The sequence below is a fragment of the Procambarus clarkii genome, chromosome 83 (assembly GCF_040958095.1).
Source record: "Procambarus clarkii isolate CNS0578487 chromosome 83, FALCON_Pclarkii_2.0, whole genome shotgun sequence".
In the NCBI taxonomy this organism is placed as follows: Eukaryota; Metazoa; Arthropoda; class Malacostraca; order Decapoda; family Cambaridae; genus Procambarus; species Procambarus clarkii.
Window position 1 is genome coordinate 13,439,012 of NC_091232.1, and position 18,406 is coordinate 13,457,417.

Sequence of the window (18,406 nt, forward strand, 5' to 3'; positions counted from 1 at the left end):
TTTTATGAACGGGTGAATTGCATTTTCTAACGACATTTTTTACTTATTTTATTCATAACAATTTTGCATAGTGAGTTAGATGAAGTTTTCAACGTCTGTTCGTGTATATATGTATATGTGTCCATCTATCTACTGAAATTTTCTTGTTTCTCGCTCCCTCTCCTAGCCGCTGCCGAAGAATGAGACCCGCTTTATCCCCTGCGGCAACTTGTCCAAAGACTACCACTACGTCCTTTGTGTGCCGGAGCCTGACGCCTTCAACCCCTGCGAGGACATCATGGGGAACCTGGCGCTGCGTGTGGCTGTGTGGCTGGTGGTGGTGACGGCCGTGCTCGGCAACCTGGCCGTCATCATTGTCCTCATCTCCTCCAAGTTTAAGTAAGATCTCCATTTGGGAAGTCATGTATGACAACAAACAGGGAGGTTTAGAAAATATTTGTATCTTCATTTCTGGTGATATTAAGGATTTTGGTGAGATCAGACAAAGTTTCTTACGGTTACGAATGAGGTTAAGAACAGTGAAGTGTCTAGAACACTAGAACTCTCGGGTTTTTAAGTAAAAGTAAGCTACTTAAGTCATAACAGACAATAACAAATTATTACTTTTAATAGAGATATAACCAGTCTGGATAAGACCGTTCGCTTCCTTGATGTCGATCAGGTTTAAACTTCCAAGTTTAGGTGAAATTATCTGCTTGAAAATGAAAGAATCAATACTTAAGTATGATAGATCACAGAAAAAATGTGACCTTTTGGATAAGAGGAAAATTTAATTTCTCAAATCCAGTGTATCATGATTCCCACAATAGGAATTTCGAATCTTAAGGCTACACGATTAACGTAACACTTTTCCAGTGAGTTATGAACAACGTTTCCGCTAAAGTAACTTGAGCAAGAGGGAAATCAAACGAGGTGGAAATAAAACCTGAATAAGAAGACAGGGTGGGGAGAATAGTAGCTAAAAACACGTAAAATAAAAGAGAAGACAGAAGCAACAGCTGAAAGTAATAAATAAGAAACTGAAGGTGAAAATTAAAAATTAAAACCCTGAAATGATTAAATAAACAGGAATATTCTTCTGTGTATAACACTTCTGATTGCAATATTCTCTCTCTTCATTAATAACAAGGTCATGTTATATTTATTGCAACATCAGTAAAGCCTGTATTGCGTGCTACGGTTTTCTCGGAGATGACAGGTTTAATCTTCACAGAGCACCCAAACTTCCTCCAACACTAAAAAACCAGAAGTTAAAGCCCTTTGTTTACTAAGTCTGCGGCTCAGTAGAAATAATGCCAGAGGGATCAACCTCACCTAACTAAGCCAAGCTCTTATCAAGTCTGCCTTATTCCGAGCCTAACTTATCTCAGTCCTAATATAGCACATATTTGTATTATATTTGGCGCATTATCGCTTATAGTATACGTAGGGTAGGTTAGATTAGGTTTTACTTCTCATTTTTCAGAATTATTTGCAATGGGGGATATTTTGGTTATTTTAGTGTACTGATTTATAAATTGCACGTATATCTCTTTCTTCATGTGTGTACTGATTCACTAAAGGATTTGTTTTCACACGCGTTCTTGACTTTTGAACTAAAAATCTTTGTATTATATCCCTAGTTTCTAACCTTTCTTCAGAATCTGTAATGTACAACATTATCTACAAAATATCAATATTCATACTTAAATTCCTTTTTTTAATTCATAAATATCTTACATTCTATATAATAATGTCAGAGAGAATGTTATTTTTACTTATTATGTTTGTGCTCACTTTTTTAAAAGTTTAACTCATTTATGTTAGTGTTTCAGGTGTAAATTTTGTTTACTGTCACACTTTCTGTGCACATCCTATTCTTATACTTAATCTCTTGTGCCAAATGTATGTGTGTGTGAAGTCATACTTCTTTTTCAATGACATAAGTTAATCATTGTCTAGATTTTGTTCAATGTTTTCCTGAGTGCCCCAGTGTAGTGTTCATATTGAATCAAATGATATTCTTTTACTTATGATAATGTAAGTTGTATTTCCTTCCTTTTTACTTATATCACTATTCTGATATTTTATCTTCCTCTCCGGTCTTAAAGCACTACATTTCCACCACTGGCTCAAATGAGAACGTGGCCGTCACCATGTTTGCTTCAGTTTCATCGACTATATCGATGAAAATGAGGATCACCCATGAGATCTACACATGAGAACCCTCATCAATGGATTCGTACTTTTAGAATTCAATGTCAAGGACAGATTTTGGACACAAAAATTTGTGCAAATATAGACAAACTCACATATCTACACACCCACCCACACACACACATATACACACACACACACACACACACATTATATATATATATATATATATATATATATATATATATATATATATATATATATATATATATATATATATATATATATATATATATATATATATATATATATATATATATATATATATATATATATATATATATATATATATATATGCGCGCACGCACACACACACACACACACACACACACACACACTAAGGGGACAAGGGAAACACAGGAGGAAACATAGTACCCAAATGAACCACAGAAACATTAGAAATAATTTTGTTCGGTGTCAGTGTAGTTAACAGATGGAATACATTAAGCAGTGATGTGGTGGAGGCTGACTCCATACACAGTTTCGAATGTAGATATGATAGAGCCCAGTAGGCTCCAGAATCTGTACGCCAGTTGATTGACAGTTTAGATGCAAGACCAAAGAGCCGAAGCTCTACCCACACAAGCACAACTAGGTGAGTACAACTAAGTGAGTACTCACTCTTTTTAGGACACTGTGTTAAGAGGAACCATAATCAAGCTAAGGAAACAAAGATGCCGAAAAAAATATGAAAAAAGTTTTATTTTGCAAACCGAGTAGTGATAGACGATTGGAACCAGTTAAGTGAGAAGGTGGTGGGGTCAAAACCGTCAGTAGTTTCAATGCGTTATATGACAAAGAGTGTCGGGAAGACGGGACACCACGAGCGGAGCTCTCATCCTGTACCTACACTTAGGTAATTACTTGAAAACGATGTTACGGTTTATAACAAACTCGATCCTTCTTTGTGAGTCATACTTGTCCACAACTACCATGAAGGACTGTCAGATAATATAATAAGTATATTAGATGAATACAAGTAGATAACAAGTATAAAATCTAGTTTATTTGTAAATATTATTTTAATTTAAATAGGATGACGCCTAGTAGAGTTTGACGTCAATCCCCAGACGATACCTGATAAGTCAAATGACTTATTGCAGCCAACGAGAGAAGACAGTTTAACTGGCACAGGATGTCATGTGCCAGTTAAACTGCATTTGATTGGAGCGTAACACGACAGTTGCCTGTTGGCCTAATGGAGGCGGTAGGCTCTCCACCTCGACCCTCCTCGTGTATTAAAGCTTCCGCCTGTTTAAACTTTGAAAGGCACCAGATATACAACACATACAAATACGAGACATTAATCCATTAACATAAAACCCGTCGATTGAGTTCATGTAAAACACGTCGCATTATTGAGCTTCCTCGTGTCTTAAACCTAGTCACTACACCAAGTCAAATATCTTTAAAACGAATGAAATTTAATGCAAGATGGCATTCAATAAACTGTAAATATACCCTTACTGCTACAGGCAAATGCAGAGGAAAAGTGAATTTGTAGTTTTGAGCACAAAGATCACTATCGAGCCATAAGTAAATATTTGTTTAATTTGACTTAATTAATAAATAATATTGATAAAAATAAAAATAATAATTAATAATAATTAACATCATATAATATGACTAACATTAAATCCTTATTAGAGCAATAATAATATTAGTTCAAATAAATATTATATATTATATTTTTATAATTATAGTAATAATTTTTATTATTATTTTGATAATTATACTAATAATTGATAGTATTATATAATTACAATAGCAAAAACAGTATAACAGTAACGATTGCGGCAATAAAACAAAAAATGAAAGATTATAACATGGCACAAATATGGACATGACGTGAACAGGTGTCTGGTCGGGTCCGCCACTAAAAGCTAACCTTCCACCCTCAGCCCTCGCTTCCTAAAGTAAACTTCTTTCCCTCCCTTTCCTGCTTGATTAATCCCTCTTTCCTTCACGTCCTCTCTCTCTCTCTCTTTCTTTCTCTCTGAGTCCTTATAAGCTGCCTTGACTCCTTTCGTCTCCATCACACCACAGTCGTAACACACTGTTTCCTCTACTACATCCCTCACTTCCTCCTTCTCTGCTTCCCTCCCTCTCTCCTTCCCTTCCCTCCCTCCGTGGCATCCCTCGCCCTGCCGTGACTCCTCTCTCTCTCCTCCTCAACCCAGACGCGCCACCCTCAGGAAACTTGAACAAACTCTTGACGCCAGGGCGTACCCCAGGCGACCTTCTCCGTTTTACTACTCTTGTAATCCTTCTTCAAGAATGACGGTGAGCAAGTTCCTGATGGTGAACCTTGCCCTGGCCGACCTCTGCATGGGCCTCTATCTCCTCATTATAGCAGTTATGGACCTCCACACCATCGGCGTATACTTCAACCACGCCATTGACTGGCAGAATGGTAAGTGTTATATTAAATTGTTATATTAAATAATTGGTGTTATGATTATACCTCGTATGTTTTTGTTCACTTGGAAAGGGTGCTGAAAATATTTGGTTTCCAGAATTAATTTAACGTCTGTGGATGGATTAGGAAAGTAGATTCATACACACACAACGCAATGTACTAACCACTATACGATCACTGCCTAGATTCATAGCAGTTTATACATTATATACACCAAGAAGAATGAGATGAAATGAGGGGTTACACAGTCCATGTCGGCTGGGGCAGAAGATGAGGTTTGAGGTGAACATTTTCTCTTGGTTTCTATGATGGTAAGGTGTACACAGGGAAAAGCCTGCTGTTAATAATTAGATGTTTTACATATAGTCATTCAGATGTGTCTAATAGTCTAATGCCATTGTCTCTGCTAATTATTTCGATGCTGTTTGACAAGATATCTCTGATGATGATGGTCTGGTTGCGGGTAGAGATCATTTGATCTTTGAACCTTTTTGTTCTTTTATATATATATACTGAGTTACAAGATGCGATATTCTCGAGGTGGGCATGTAAGGGCATAGACGATCTTAAAGCATTTTGCTTGTTGTCTTTATATTGAAGATAGTGTTGGTAGGGGTCACCTTTTTGTTTATAATGTCCTTCATATATGTCTTTCTTCCGTTTTGTGGTCATAACTGGTAGCGTATCCATTAACAAGAATTTATTTTACTCTGCTGAGTGCGTAGTCAACTTGTCTTCCACCTGAAGTAGTGTTTAAGAGCATGGTTAACATTGGTGTTGACAAAACTTTGTTTTAATCAAACACTAGCAGCATTAAGGCACAGTCCTATGTTAGTTCTCATAAGCGTGAAAGTCAAAACAAAATTCTGGGTCTTTTATACCAAAGAAAGACGACTTACCTTCACCAGAATTCGTTGTAGCAAGCGTTCAGTGTCAGGTGATTGCAAGAAGATATGATCAACAAATTTACAGTAGATATCAGGTTCAAGGTCTGAGCAACAAGGAATTTGTCCTTAATTGTACCAATGTAAAAACTCGCAAGACTATTTAATTGTCAACTTGTTTGTATAAGGAGAAATTAATTGTTGACGTTGACTTCATACCTGATGTCTACTATACAGTAGGTACTGTATGCCAACGTTCTTCTGAAGTGAATAAGTAAATAAGAACAATATAAATATTCGTTGTAGAATCATTGATGTAGCTTATTGCTCATATTCAACAATTCAACACACACACACACACACACATTTAAATATATGATGAGTATATGTATATACATATACTGAGATCAGTCAGGATAAAAGTCTTACTGTTCATCAACGTCTTGCGTTGGGAGGTGCTGGTGATGACGGGAGTCCAGACGTCACTCTTTACCGTCATCGATCCTTCACAAGGTCGTAATGTTTCATGCTGCTTTCTAAACTATTTTGTTCTCTCCTTCCTTGTTTCCTTACCTTTCCATCCTCCCTCTCTCCCTGCCTTCCATCCTGACTCTCCTTTCTTATCTTTCCATCCTCTTCCTATCTCTACCTTCCATTCTACCTCTTCTTTCTCCCTATGTCCCTTGTTTACGACTCTTCTTTGTGCCTCTTCATCCATTTCAATTGTTTCCCCTATTCATTATTCCTTGTGACAAATACCATCATTTCATTCTCATAACTCTTCCTACTCATATTTTCAACAATGATTCTCCCTTCTGTGTTAATTACCTTCCCTCCTTTCCTCTCTAATTTCCTATATCGCTTTATATCTTGACCTCACCTATCTTACTGTTTCTTTACTTCATACTACTCTTTTCCCCTTTATATCTATCCCTCCTCACTTCTCTCACTTTTCTCTTCTCTCCCTCTTCATATTTCTCCCTCACAACACCATCCCTCCCAGCATCTCACTCCGAGGCATAATTTCCTGATCGTTCCAAGCAGGACACAGTTTTCTCGTTTGAAGATCACAACTCCAGAGACGTTCCTGAAGAGTGTAATTATCTAAGAAATTAGAGCATGTTTTTCAGAGCACTTTCCATAGGACTTTAACACTTTATGAGAGGCATATTTTCTTGAGCACTTTAAGCCCAAAGTTTCTAACTATTTTTAGGCTGTGCTAAGTTTCTAAGGCACTCTTCGCGATTAGTAATTTCTCTGGGCACTTTCCTCAGGGCAGTTTAGTCACTCCCTGCTGGAGAAACTACAGTCATCAAGATGGAGTAATCAGGAGATAAGGTCCGACGCAGATGCCTCGAGTGATGGTGTAAACTTCATAATTTCCCAGTGGAGTTCATGTCATCATTTGAACGATGCAGATAACAAAAGTTTAAATTTTCTTATTGTATTGTTGATATCCATGATAACAGACTTTATAAACTCATAACAATTTTAAAATATAAATATTTTTCCTTTCCTGAGTAGCACAATTAAAACCATTAATGCAGTGCAACTACCATAGTCTTCTTCCACCATTGTGAAAGGGATAGTAAGAGAAAATGTGATACATATTTGGAAAACAAGCCTGGCCAAGGAAATATACCCTTCTCTGCTCTCAGGATCCCCGCTCCTCACCTGTAATTTAGCCAAACAGAGACAAGGGGAATACAGGGGTTCGAGTCAGGACGAAGACTTAATTGTTTTGGAGGGTGGAGCGGGGTGATGGTCTGAGTACTACAACACTTGCAGGCTTTAGTAGTCACTATTATTGTTGGGCGATAATAATAGTGAATACAGTGAATACACTAAATACTTGAGACACAGTTTTTAAGGACGCGCATTATAAATTGGGGATCTTTCGGTACTCTTAAATTTTGCGTTATACATATTAAAAAAAATTTGTTTTGACAGCTAATTTATTTGTGAAAATGGTTGTTCCAGCTAAACCTCAGTTTAGAATGAAAAATTACCCGTGGCAATTGTAATTTCACTGTAATTTTAATTAGGCGAAATTATAAGAAATTAAATTCATAATTTAATATTTTTATATCTAAAATTTGTAACTGTTTTTGTTGTTGTTATTATTTTAAAGGTTTTCAAAAACGAAATAATGCTCTTAATTTTCGTAGTATTATAATCATTAACAAAATTATATTTATAAAGCGAATATGCTCATTCACGGTTTTATTTCTTGTATTTACTTTATTGGTTGAGATAAATTATTGATTCCGCGTGCTATCTGTTGACTAAATATAAGGACTGATGTATGTAGAGGCGTGGAAGGAATATGGATTCTGGTGAGTGAATTTAATTATGAAGCTGTTGAATAAACAAATGAAAAAAGACTGAAGGATTTCTGGATTGTGTGAGATCTGAATGAACCAACGAATTATTAATAAGATTTTCAAACACACTCGATCACATGTTCTCAGGACATAAATATGCTGATAAAGAGACTTGCATAGAGAGAGAATGCGAGAACAAGTGCGAGAGAGGAGAAATACAATACAGTTGAGAGAAGGGAAGGGAACTATCAAGAGAAAGCGCCAAGTCATTACGACTATATAGCACTTGGAAGGGTTCAGGGTAAGGATTTGGGATGGGACGGGGGGAAGGAATGGTGCCCAACCACTTAGACGGTCAGGGATTGAACGCCGATCTGCATGAAGCGAGACCGTTGCTCTACCGTCCAGCCAAAGTGGTTGGACTACAGTTGAGAGAGAGATTAGGCGAATTATTAGGGGAGTGATAGAGCGAGAGACACACAATCATAAAGAGATATTCCTGTCACAATTATGTCATGTTTCCTCAGGTCCAGGGTGTAAGGTAGCCGGGTTTCTGACTGTCTTCGCATCAGAGCTGTCCATCTTTACTCTAACGGTGATCACCTCGGAGCGCTGGTACGCCATCACCTACGCCATCCACCTCAACAAGCGACTCAAACTCTCCATGGCAGTCAAGATAATGGTCGTGGGCTGGACCTACTCCATCTCTATGGCAGCCTTACCCCTCCTAGGCATCTCCAGCTATAGCAAAACGAGGTTAGTCGGCTATCAGCGGTGTCACGCAGGTCAATGAAGAGCACATAAGGTAAAATAAATACTCTTGCTTTAAGATGGTAATAACATATAAATTAACATATAAATTAATTTAGAATTATTGCTCGATTTTTGCATTAACGTTTGAAAGCGACACTCGGCTAGGAACCGTTGGATCTGGCTAGTGACTGGATGGGTAACCACATGGAAAACCTTGCTCATGGTTAAGGATACCTCTATTAACCTAACATGGTTCATGTTTCCGAGAAAGGTATTCCTCTCCATACACATAATGAATTATTTGGGCAACGTTGTCATAAAAGAAAATGGTCCAATTATTATGTTTCATTTATGTCCTGGATGCTCTCTTTGAATGCCGTTGTATCATAACTCTACTCCATTACGGTGCCAGAATTGAAAACACGTCGGTAAATGGCAAATGCAATAACTTCCATATCATGAATATTTAACTTACATCAACACATCAAAACCATTTCACCTTCAGCTATCATGTGAACAACGAGTTAAAAATTAATATCCCGATTTGAATGTCATTAGCGAGATCAGTCAGCTGTTTTTGCTATAGATTTTTTGGAAAGGTTATTATGGTTGCATAAAGTTTTCTGTCAATTTGAATGTCTTTCACTCTCCCTCGCTTAATCTCTCTCTCTTTCGCTTTCTCCCACACATTCTTTCCCTCTCTTTCTCATAGGGTAATTGATGCCACTTAATGTAGAAAATATAAAAATGTTCCCGGCAGGACGATCTTACTTATATCCATTTTGTAGACCACATGATATCCGGTGCCGGTTGTCATCTTTGTGATATTATTCTGTCAATAACGTGGCAGTTACGCTTGTCTGTAATTACATACCGAAGAATGGCTCTTCGTTTCGAAGACTGGAAGCACATCTGCCATTTTCCACAGAAATGAAGATGTTATTTAAGCTTGACCTAAATGGCACAGACGAGTGAGAAGCTATACAACTTCGTAACAGTCTCAAGCAGACGTTATTCTGCCGCATTGCCTTATATGTTTCGAATACTTTGACACGGTGCTAATATCAAGCTGTTGAGGATATGTTTCTTGATCTGCAGTTTGGCCTTAAGTTGTCTGCATGTAGGTCAGCCTTTTCCTCATTGCTGGTTGAAACAGTCCCATCTTCTCGGCTTCTGGTTCCTACAAATGTAACGTTTCACTTCGTGAACAAAATTCAGCCTTTTATATAACCTTCAGGCCATGTTTTAAGACCTAGCTGCCACCCGCCATCAGTAGGTGAGCCATCGCAGGGGAGAGAGAGCTTGGACACTTACTGCCGGTGTCGAATGGACAGATAAATACAAAAAAGAGAAACAGAATTCCACCACCAAATTTTATTTTCATCATTATCGTTTTCAAGTATTGTGCGGGTAGTGGGTGATTCAATGTATTTTTCTAAAATAAACACAGTTTTACATTGTTCAGAGTTGCATTGTACTATAATGAAATATACTGTAATTCAATGTATTTTCTGTAGTGCATTGGTAGTGGAGGCTTGCACCTCCGTCCCGCTAGCCCATTTTGTAAGTAATACTCTGGGACTTATGGTCTGGGAGGTCACTCACGGCTCTGTTGCCACGGCGCTCAGACCTCTTTTATTGGCCATAAGCTTCCTACCAAGCACTATGCTGGCTCATACTGTTCTTACCTGTTCTCTCCTGCAAGAAAATGTGACGGGGAAAGGTCCTTGAAATACCAGAACAATAGTGTTACGTTACTGTGTTAAAAAAGTTAATAATAGGATGAAATAATGAATAGTAGTACAATGAATACTACCTTGCAATGAATAATTTAAGAATTAATAGTACAATGCAATGCAATACAAAATCAGTGAAATGTTCTGTCAATGCACTTATTTTTCTCATGAATCATCTTTTGCTTGTATCATCTTCCTCTTGGACGATTTTTTAACTTACATCATCTTTCTTCAAAATCATAAATAAAATAAACATTTTTCCTAAATCATCTTTATCTGAAATATATTCATCACAAACCTTCTTTTCTTCAATTAAGTTTCTCTCAAACCATCCGTTTTCTCAAACTATCTTATTTTCAGTCTTCCTTTCCAACTAGCTCTCTTCCTATCTAACCATCTTTCTCTTAAATCTCTTTCTAACTAAATTATTTTTTCTCTCAAATTATTTACACTCTGTCTTTCTCTCAGACGACCTTTTTGAACCGACACTTAATTTTATTTTAATAATATTTAGAAACCTTTCCAAATCCAGAGGGAAGGCTTTCTGTGTTTTATTTTCTTGATCTCATCTTATTAGAATAGATCCGTAGGAGAAGCATTGTGTTCCTAGCAGATAACTTCAAGATATATCACACTATTTTCATTGTGGACTCATGTACTTTAATACTACATTTCTTTCAACAAATATTTTTGTTAGATACCGTTGGATGAACCCACACTTGTCCTCTTAACTCGCCAATATTTCAACTCATATTTTTCTCAATAAACTTTTCCCTTGACACACCTAACCTTTCAGCTCTCTTCATCTCAACTATTTCTTAAATAAATTAAATAATCATTTGATTGCCGCCTGCAAACCCAGTTGGGGATTCTACTTTAAAACTTATGAAATAAAAATAAAAATGGGAAAGTCTTCTTACGTGTTTCCAATCTCCAATTAAGTTTGTGATAAGTGGCCGCTTGGAAGACTTTCCGTGAAAGGTGCATGACCTCCAATGGAAAAGGAAGCTGCAAAATTTTAATTGTCACGTAGTTTACAAATTATTTTGAATTATTAAAACTTGGAGACTGCACGAGGTGGAATTTCAAATTTTGATGGAATTTAGATTTGGTGGAATTAACAAATAAAAGTAATTTACTTAACTTAGTTGCATTATAATGAACAGCATTGTCGTCTTGCAAAGATAAGATTACTTTCTTAACACTCTTTTGTACTGAACACATTTGTTATGGTTTGCTGTTATTTATTTTGAGAGGCATTGTAATAAGTTTCAGAAACTATACTGTATTTGATTCTTGAAGGTTACTGTGCTTCCCTGTTTAGATAACCACCGTATCTAATACGGGGCTTATCGAACACTAAAGACAATAAAATTTTCGTTATAATAAACTGTCGATAATACTGAATTGCAATAAAGTGTTATTTAAAAAAGATTTAACTAGAATGGTACTCTATGACTAATTTCTACAAGATATTATTGTTATTGTGTAAAAATAAACACGTTAAAATGTATTTACTAATAATTATCAGAGGATTTGGAAAGTTGGCAAGGTTTCATACCTTCTAACAAAACTACCAAGTATCTGAGAAGAAATAAAGTTCAGGGTAATGGAGAGCGGAGGAAAGAGGCACACTTAAAAACGAGAAAGCGAAAACAGGGTTAGGACAATTTAATTTAATTTCTTTCTTTATTATGCACCCCATACCCTTCCCGTGGGCGGTGGTGGAAAGGGTTACGGAGGCACGTAATCGGTTTAGAAACTGAACCCAAAAGTTCATTTTTTTAGGCAGCGGGGTAAAAAGAGGCCGGGAATTAAAGATAAAGTGTCAAAGACCAAAGGTGAGAGAGAGTAAAATGAAAATAAAGTCTGTATTTCTCAGCGAATAATCACACCGGCCTCACCTCGACAGTATATGCCTGCCGATGGAGACCGGGAACGCCCTCGCCCTCGCCTACCTCATCTCCCTCCTGCTTGTCAACGGCCTGGCGTTCTTCGTCATCACCGCGTGCTACGCCTCCATGTATTGTTCTATTAGTCGACACGACGCCACGGCCCCGCACTCCGACCTCACTGTGGCTAAGCGCATGGCTCTTCTTGTCTTCACAGACTTCGCCTGCTGGGCCCCCATCGCCTTCTTCGGGTAAGTCCTGACGTGATTTTTGTCCCCCATTCCCGTATAATTGCGCTTGGTACATTTAGTCATTAACTCAACATTTATACGCTGTGAGAGAAAATAATTACAACTCGTAAATTTGGAGAATCTCATTTCTGTGACTAAAAAAAGTGTTTAAATACGTGTATAAATTTCTTTCCTTCTCTCTCTTCATTCTTTCTTTGTGTGTGTGTGTGTGTGTGTGTGTGTGTGTGTGTGTGTGTGTGTGTGTGTGTGTGTGTGTGTGTGTGTGTGTGTGTGTGTGTGTGTGTGTGTGTGTGTGTGTGTGTGTGTGTGTGAGTGTACTCACCTAATTCTACTCACCTAATTGTGCTTACGGGGGTTGAGCTCTGGGTCTTTGGTCCCGCTTCTCAACTGTCAATCAACTGATATACAGATTCCTAAGCCTACAGGTGTAGTTACAGGATGAGAGCTACGCTCGTGGTGTCCCGTCTACCCAGCACTCTTTGTCATATAATGCTTAACGCTTTGAAATGTGTGTGTGTGTATATTATATATATATATATATATATATATTTATATATATATATATATATATATATATATATATATATATATATAGAAGGGGTACCACCTCTGGTGCAAGTGTAGGGACCCATTGCCTGGGAGAAGAAAATTTAAGAGTACTCAGAGAAGACCTTGTGTATCCTCACTGAACACATTGATATTTTCTTCTCCTACCACCCCTATTCTTTTGGTATGTGTGTATATATCTAACTTTATTTGAAAATGTCATATATTTAATTTGTAATTATTTTGATTGGGGGGGGGGGTACCACCACTGGTGCAATTATAGGGACCCACAGCCTCAGAGAAGGGAACACAGAGCATTCAGGGAAAAACTTGCCATTTAACTCTGAATACATAAGAGTGTTCGCTTCTCCTACCACCCCCCCCTTTTTTTTATGGTGTACACTTTATTATGCAAGGTTATACAGTTGCATATCTGATTTTATACAAAAAATTAACATTAAGAGGACACAAAAAAAAAACGCTTCCTAGAGGCTGTAGATTTCCTCGAACTCCTCCGACGCCGGGCATGAACCGAGGATGCAGCGAGCATTCCCCCTCTGGATCGCGACACTGAGGCGCTGAAAGAGAAAACTTTGCTGCTCTAGGATCTCTTGTGGTGTCAATGATCTTGGAACCAAGATCCTTAAGAAACCTTCTTGCACTCTCTCCCCATGGGCCTAGGGTCTCAGACCCTATTGGAACGAAGTTGTACCGATGATCTAATTGCCTGTACTTGGCTGACTTGTCTCTTTCTCTGCGTGTCGCCGCGGCTCCTGCTGTGCCGGCAGAGAGGTTGATGTATGTGGTTGCCAGGGTGGATACACAAGTATAGTCCCATGCCAACTGTCTGCCACCCTTCTACGGTCGCAGTGTAATTCCGTCTGGTCGGCCGGCAAAGCTAACAGAGTCACGGTTCAGTAGGTTGCGGGGCTCTCTCTCCGCTGGACACTGAGCAGAGGCAAGATTTCTTTTAATGATGTTATTGACTTCGTCGTGTCTAGTGTGCCAACCACCAGATTTTCCACAGTGCAGGCCATGCAGTCCATATTCGTCAGCATCTGCCTCGCCGCAAATACACCTGTGAACAGTGTGGATAGGGGCAGTAAGGCGGAGAGCGACTGCAATACGGAGCTCCTGCGGATCAAGACGTGTGACTGTCGCAGACATAGGGACTGCCAAAAGGAAGTCCCCTGCATGGGGAGCCTGCACAGCTGTGAGGCGTGCACGATCACTGGGGGTTGTTGCTGCCTCCAGCAAAGCTGTGGCTTCTTTGTCTACAATGGGACTGTCCCAACTGGATTGTTTCTTGGCTTTCGGCATGGCTGGTCTGAGTGCTGGGTCTGCCATGGCACCCCATTTCGTGTCGCATTCCGTGTAGTGGGGGTCCTGTATCCCCGCTACATCACTCAGGGTGTCAGGTAGAATTTCCTTAACCAGGTCATCTGATGCTGAGGAGGAAGACAGGAAGGCTGGGACAGCAATTTGGGTAGCAGTGCGGACACCCAAGCCACCGAGCCTAACAGGAAGAGTGGCTTGTTTCCACTGGCATTCGTTGAGGGAGAGGTTAACAACTTATTTTAAATTTTTTAAAACTATTTTTAAAACTTAAAATAACAATTATTTTAATTTGTATATACATATGTATGTATATATATATATATATATATATATATATATATATATATATATATATATATATATATATATATATATATATATATATATATATATATATATATATATATATATATATCCATTTTTCTTTCTCCTTCTGTCCCCCAGGCTAACAGCGGTAGCTGGAGTGCCTCTCATCAACGTCACAAGAGCCAAGATCTTACTTGTGTTCTTCTACCCTCTCAACTCCTGCGCCAATCCTTACCTGTATGCTATCCTTACCAAGCAGTACCGACGGGATCTCTTCATCCTGCTCGCCCGATACGGCTTCTGTACCAAGCGGGCCATGAGGTATGTGCTGCTGGGGACTGGGAGGGTGATGGAGTGGGAGTGAGGGAAGGTGATGGAGAGATTGGGAGTGAGGGAGAGTGACGGAGAGAGTGGGAGTGAGGGAGGGCGATGGAGTGGGAGTGAGGGAAGGTGATGGAGAGAGTGGGAGTGAGGGAGAGTGACGGAGAGAGTGGGAGTGAGGGAGGGCGATGGAGTGAGAGTGAGGGAAGGTGATGGAGAGATTCGGAGTGAGGGAGAGTGACGGAGAGAGTGGGAGTGAGGGAGGGCGATGGAGTGGGAGTGAGGGAAGGTGATGGAGAGATTGGGAGTGAGGGAGAGTGACGGAGAGAGTGGGAGTGAGGGAGGGCGATGGAGTGGGAGTGAGGGAAGGTGATGGAGAGAGTGGGAGTGAGGGAGATTTATGGTGAGGAAGAAGTGGAATAAGATGCTTGTAAAGAGATGAGAGGAGACGAGAAAAGAGGATAGAGCTAAAAGCTTTTCAAGTGACTAGGAAAGGGGAATGAAATTTTGATTTATATTCGGTAATTTGAGGGCATGAGGTTACCGAGATGGAAAATGGGACATACGAATAACTTAAATGGAAATAGGAGGTGTCTCGTGTCTTAGAAGTGACAGATAAAGTAAGCGCCTGAGGTCAGCACGTAAGGCAGGGAGTTCGGGTGAGTGAGATGAATAAGCTACTCTAGGGGGAAGAGGGGAGGAAAGTCGGAGCAACTTCAACCTCATGACCCATCATAACGTTACATCTTTTGTGCTCCATCAGGTATAAGGGCGCTTACTCATCAGTAAATAACACCTTACCCCACAATACGGTGGTCAACGCTCCCAACCATCGCAACTCTACACTCACCCAGATCACGTTATGTGACTTGACCCGCACAGCCAGGGCCTCCCAGCAGAGTAACAACGGCTCCCTCCTTGGCACTATGATCGGAGGGTCGCAGGACTCACTCCAGAGGAATGTTTCTCCCCTCAGGCAAGTAGCATCCAGAAGTATACAGCGTCAGTTCCTGCCATCATAGCGATATAATTTTTCAGTAAATACTTATTTTCCTTTTGCAGGATGATTTGTAACTTAACAACACCGTCTTCTCTGCAGGACACCGACGAAGCCAGAGACAGTGGCGGGAGAGAACGAACGCCTGAGCACCGTGCAGGAGATGAGTCACAGCACTCACAGCGATGAGGACGCCTCCGATGACCACGGCCACCACGACGACCGCGGCCGTCCCAACGACCAAGAGTCCCCCAGCGGCGTGGTAAAGCTGGCCGGCTCCCCGCATCCAATCAAGAACTGCTATACTAGGATGTCATTCACTCCAGAACAAGAGGAAATACTCAAGCAGGCGCTCCAAGAATCCAAGGTTAAGAAGAAAGCCAGAACTGAAGCAGGAATGAAGAGCTCAGCAAGTCAAACGCTTTTAGCAGACAACAGCAACCCTGTAACCGAAGACGGTAAATCCTTGGGCCAAGTTATGGCAGAAAATGGGAAGTCTCCGGGACTCTGCGCGGTAGACAGCAAGAAATCAATAACACAACATCTACCAGAAAAGGCGAAATCCCCATGTCATGAAATGATTGAACACGCGAAATTATTTGCCCACAAAATTGTAGAAAGTGGGAAATCTTCGAGCCACGGGGAGGCCTTTGTAATCTGCGAGGTGGAGATCAATCACGGGAGAAATAAAAAGAACTTAGGTAAAAAGAATGGTTTAGAGGAAGTAGAGGAAGCTACGTCGACATTATAGAAAACACAATGGTGCATACATTAGCCTTTATATGCTACGACTCGTTCATTGCTTTCTTGCTTGTCATTCTAATTTTCACGGCATACTCACCTTCATGTATCTCATATCAGAATGTGATATTTACCTATATACCTCCTTTTTTATATATATATTTTTTATTAGAAACTATTCATAAAAAATTGTGTTTATATTTTCTATTTGTTTTTCGAATATTTACAGTATGGAGCAATTGGTTATATTTTATCATCTTTTTTAGTTTTCTTTTACGAGTTAGATTGGTAATTTTCAGTTCAAGACTAATTTTATCCGAATTTTGAGCCTCATATGAAGCAGGAGGACCAATTTTCGGATATGATTATTAAAAAAAAACAAGTATTTTAATTTACTTTATTTATATTGTTTGCTTGTTATATTTAATTGTCTTTAGAACAAAATAATTTTTGTAAACGACTGTTGTATTTTTCATTATAATATTTTGCAAAGTTATATCTCTCCTATGACAAGTAAGTATTGTTTATTAACTATAATATTTTTTATTTACTCACACATCAATCTGATCTCTCCCTACAGAAATCATTTTACTAATCTTACATTCTTGTCCTACTTATCCTATAATAGAAAAAACTAAAGAAAAATTTTGAAATCTATTGAGCTATTGAGTGGAGACGATATCGCAATAGAAGTTATCATTGTCTGTATAATAGCTGTATTATTTTTATATTTTCATAACAGTATGTATATTTAAGAGCCTGTATAGACCGCCTCCACATGCACCTTCCCCCCCCCCCCACGCCCCACTCTAGGATAAAATGGATAGGAGACGACTCCTGGAGGAGCTCTTGACCTACTCTAGTTATCTCTGTATATATAAATATATATGTAAAGAGTTTTGGCTTATCCGTCCTCTATTACTTCACAATCGGCCTTTTCTAAGATTTTTGAGTTGCGAATATGCTTGTCTGTTGTGTACATAGAGCATTGTGGGTGTACTGCAATTAATTTATGACTTAATTCCTTTGTATTTTTATCATGAATACATTAGTCTTCAACGCTTTTTCGTTGTTTTATTTTCAGCTGCGATGCAAGGGTGTGTGGGTTTGTATTTGAGTCTGTGTGTTTGTGTGCATATAACAACGGATGGGAGTACCACCTCTGGCTGGAAGAAGGGGACTCTTAGCCTTGGAGGAAACCACTCTCTCTATATATATAGAGTGTATATATATATATATATATATATATATATATATATATATATATATATATATATAAGTTGGGCATAATATAATATGCCCGACTTAGAGCTGTAGCAGCTCTCCATGCAAGTGACTTCCTATTAGCAACTCCAATGTCAGCAACCGGCACCCGTCTCACACCGCAGGCCCTCTGAATTACTGTGGCTCTCTGCCTCGCTGCCCCAATCCACACCAAATACAGGTGTATTTGCGGCGGCGGTGGCCGACAGGTACGGACGGCATGGCCTTCTCTGCCAAAGGACAGGAGAATGGCATGCAAGACTCGGCGAGGTTAAGGACATTATTAAGAGAAGCCGTACCACAGCCGGTTGTCCAGCAGAGAGAGAGAGCCCCGTTACCTAATGCCCCGCACCTCTGATGAGCCTGACGGTCGCCCAGACGGAATCACGGTGAACCACTGGAAGAATGGTAGACAGATGGTGTTGGACTACACTTGTGT

General features: G+C 39.3%; 1 protein-coding gene across 1 annotated transcript in view; it reads left to right on the forward strand.

The window, feature by feature from the left end:
• LOC123768835 (uncharacterized) overlaps positions 1-17,768 on the forward strand; it is a 45,155-nt gene extending 27,387 nt beyond the window's left edge. Inside the window, exons 12-18 of the mRNA XM_069316430.1 lie at positions 167-378; positions 4,473-4,609; positions 8,351-8,579; positions 12,225-12,455; positions 14,784-14,966; positions 15,730-15,942; positions 16,066-17,768. Coding sequence (XP_069172531.1) covers positions 167-378; positions 4,473-4,609; positions 8,351-8,579; positions 12,225-12,455; positions 14,784-14,966; positions 15,730-15,942; positions 16,066-16,714 — 1,854 coding nt within the window. The 3' untranslated portion in view covers positions 16,715-17,768. The remainder of the gene's footprint in view (positions 1-166; positions 379-4,472; positions 4,610-8,350; positions 8,580-12,224; positions 12,456-14,783; positions 14,967-15,729; positions 15,943-16,065) is intronic.
• The last annotated feature ends 638 nt before the right edge of the window (positions 17,769-18,406 follow it).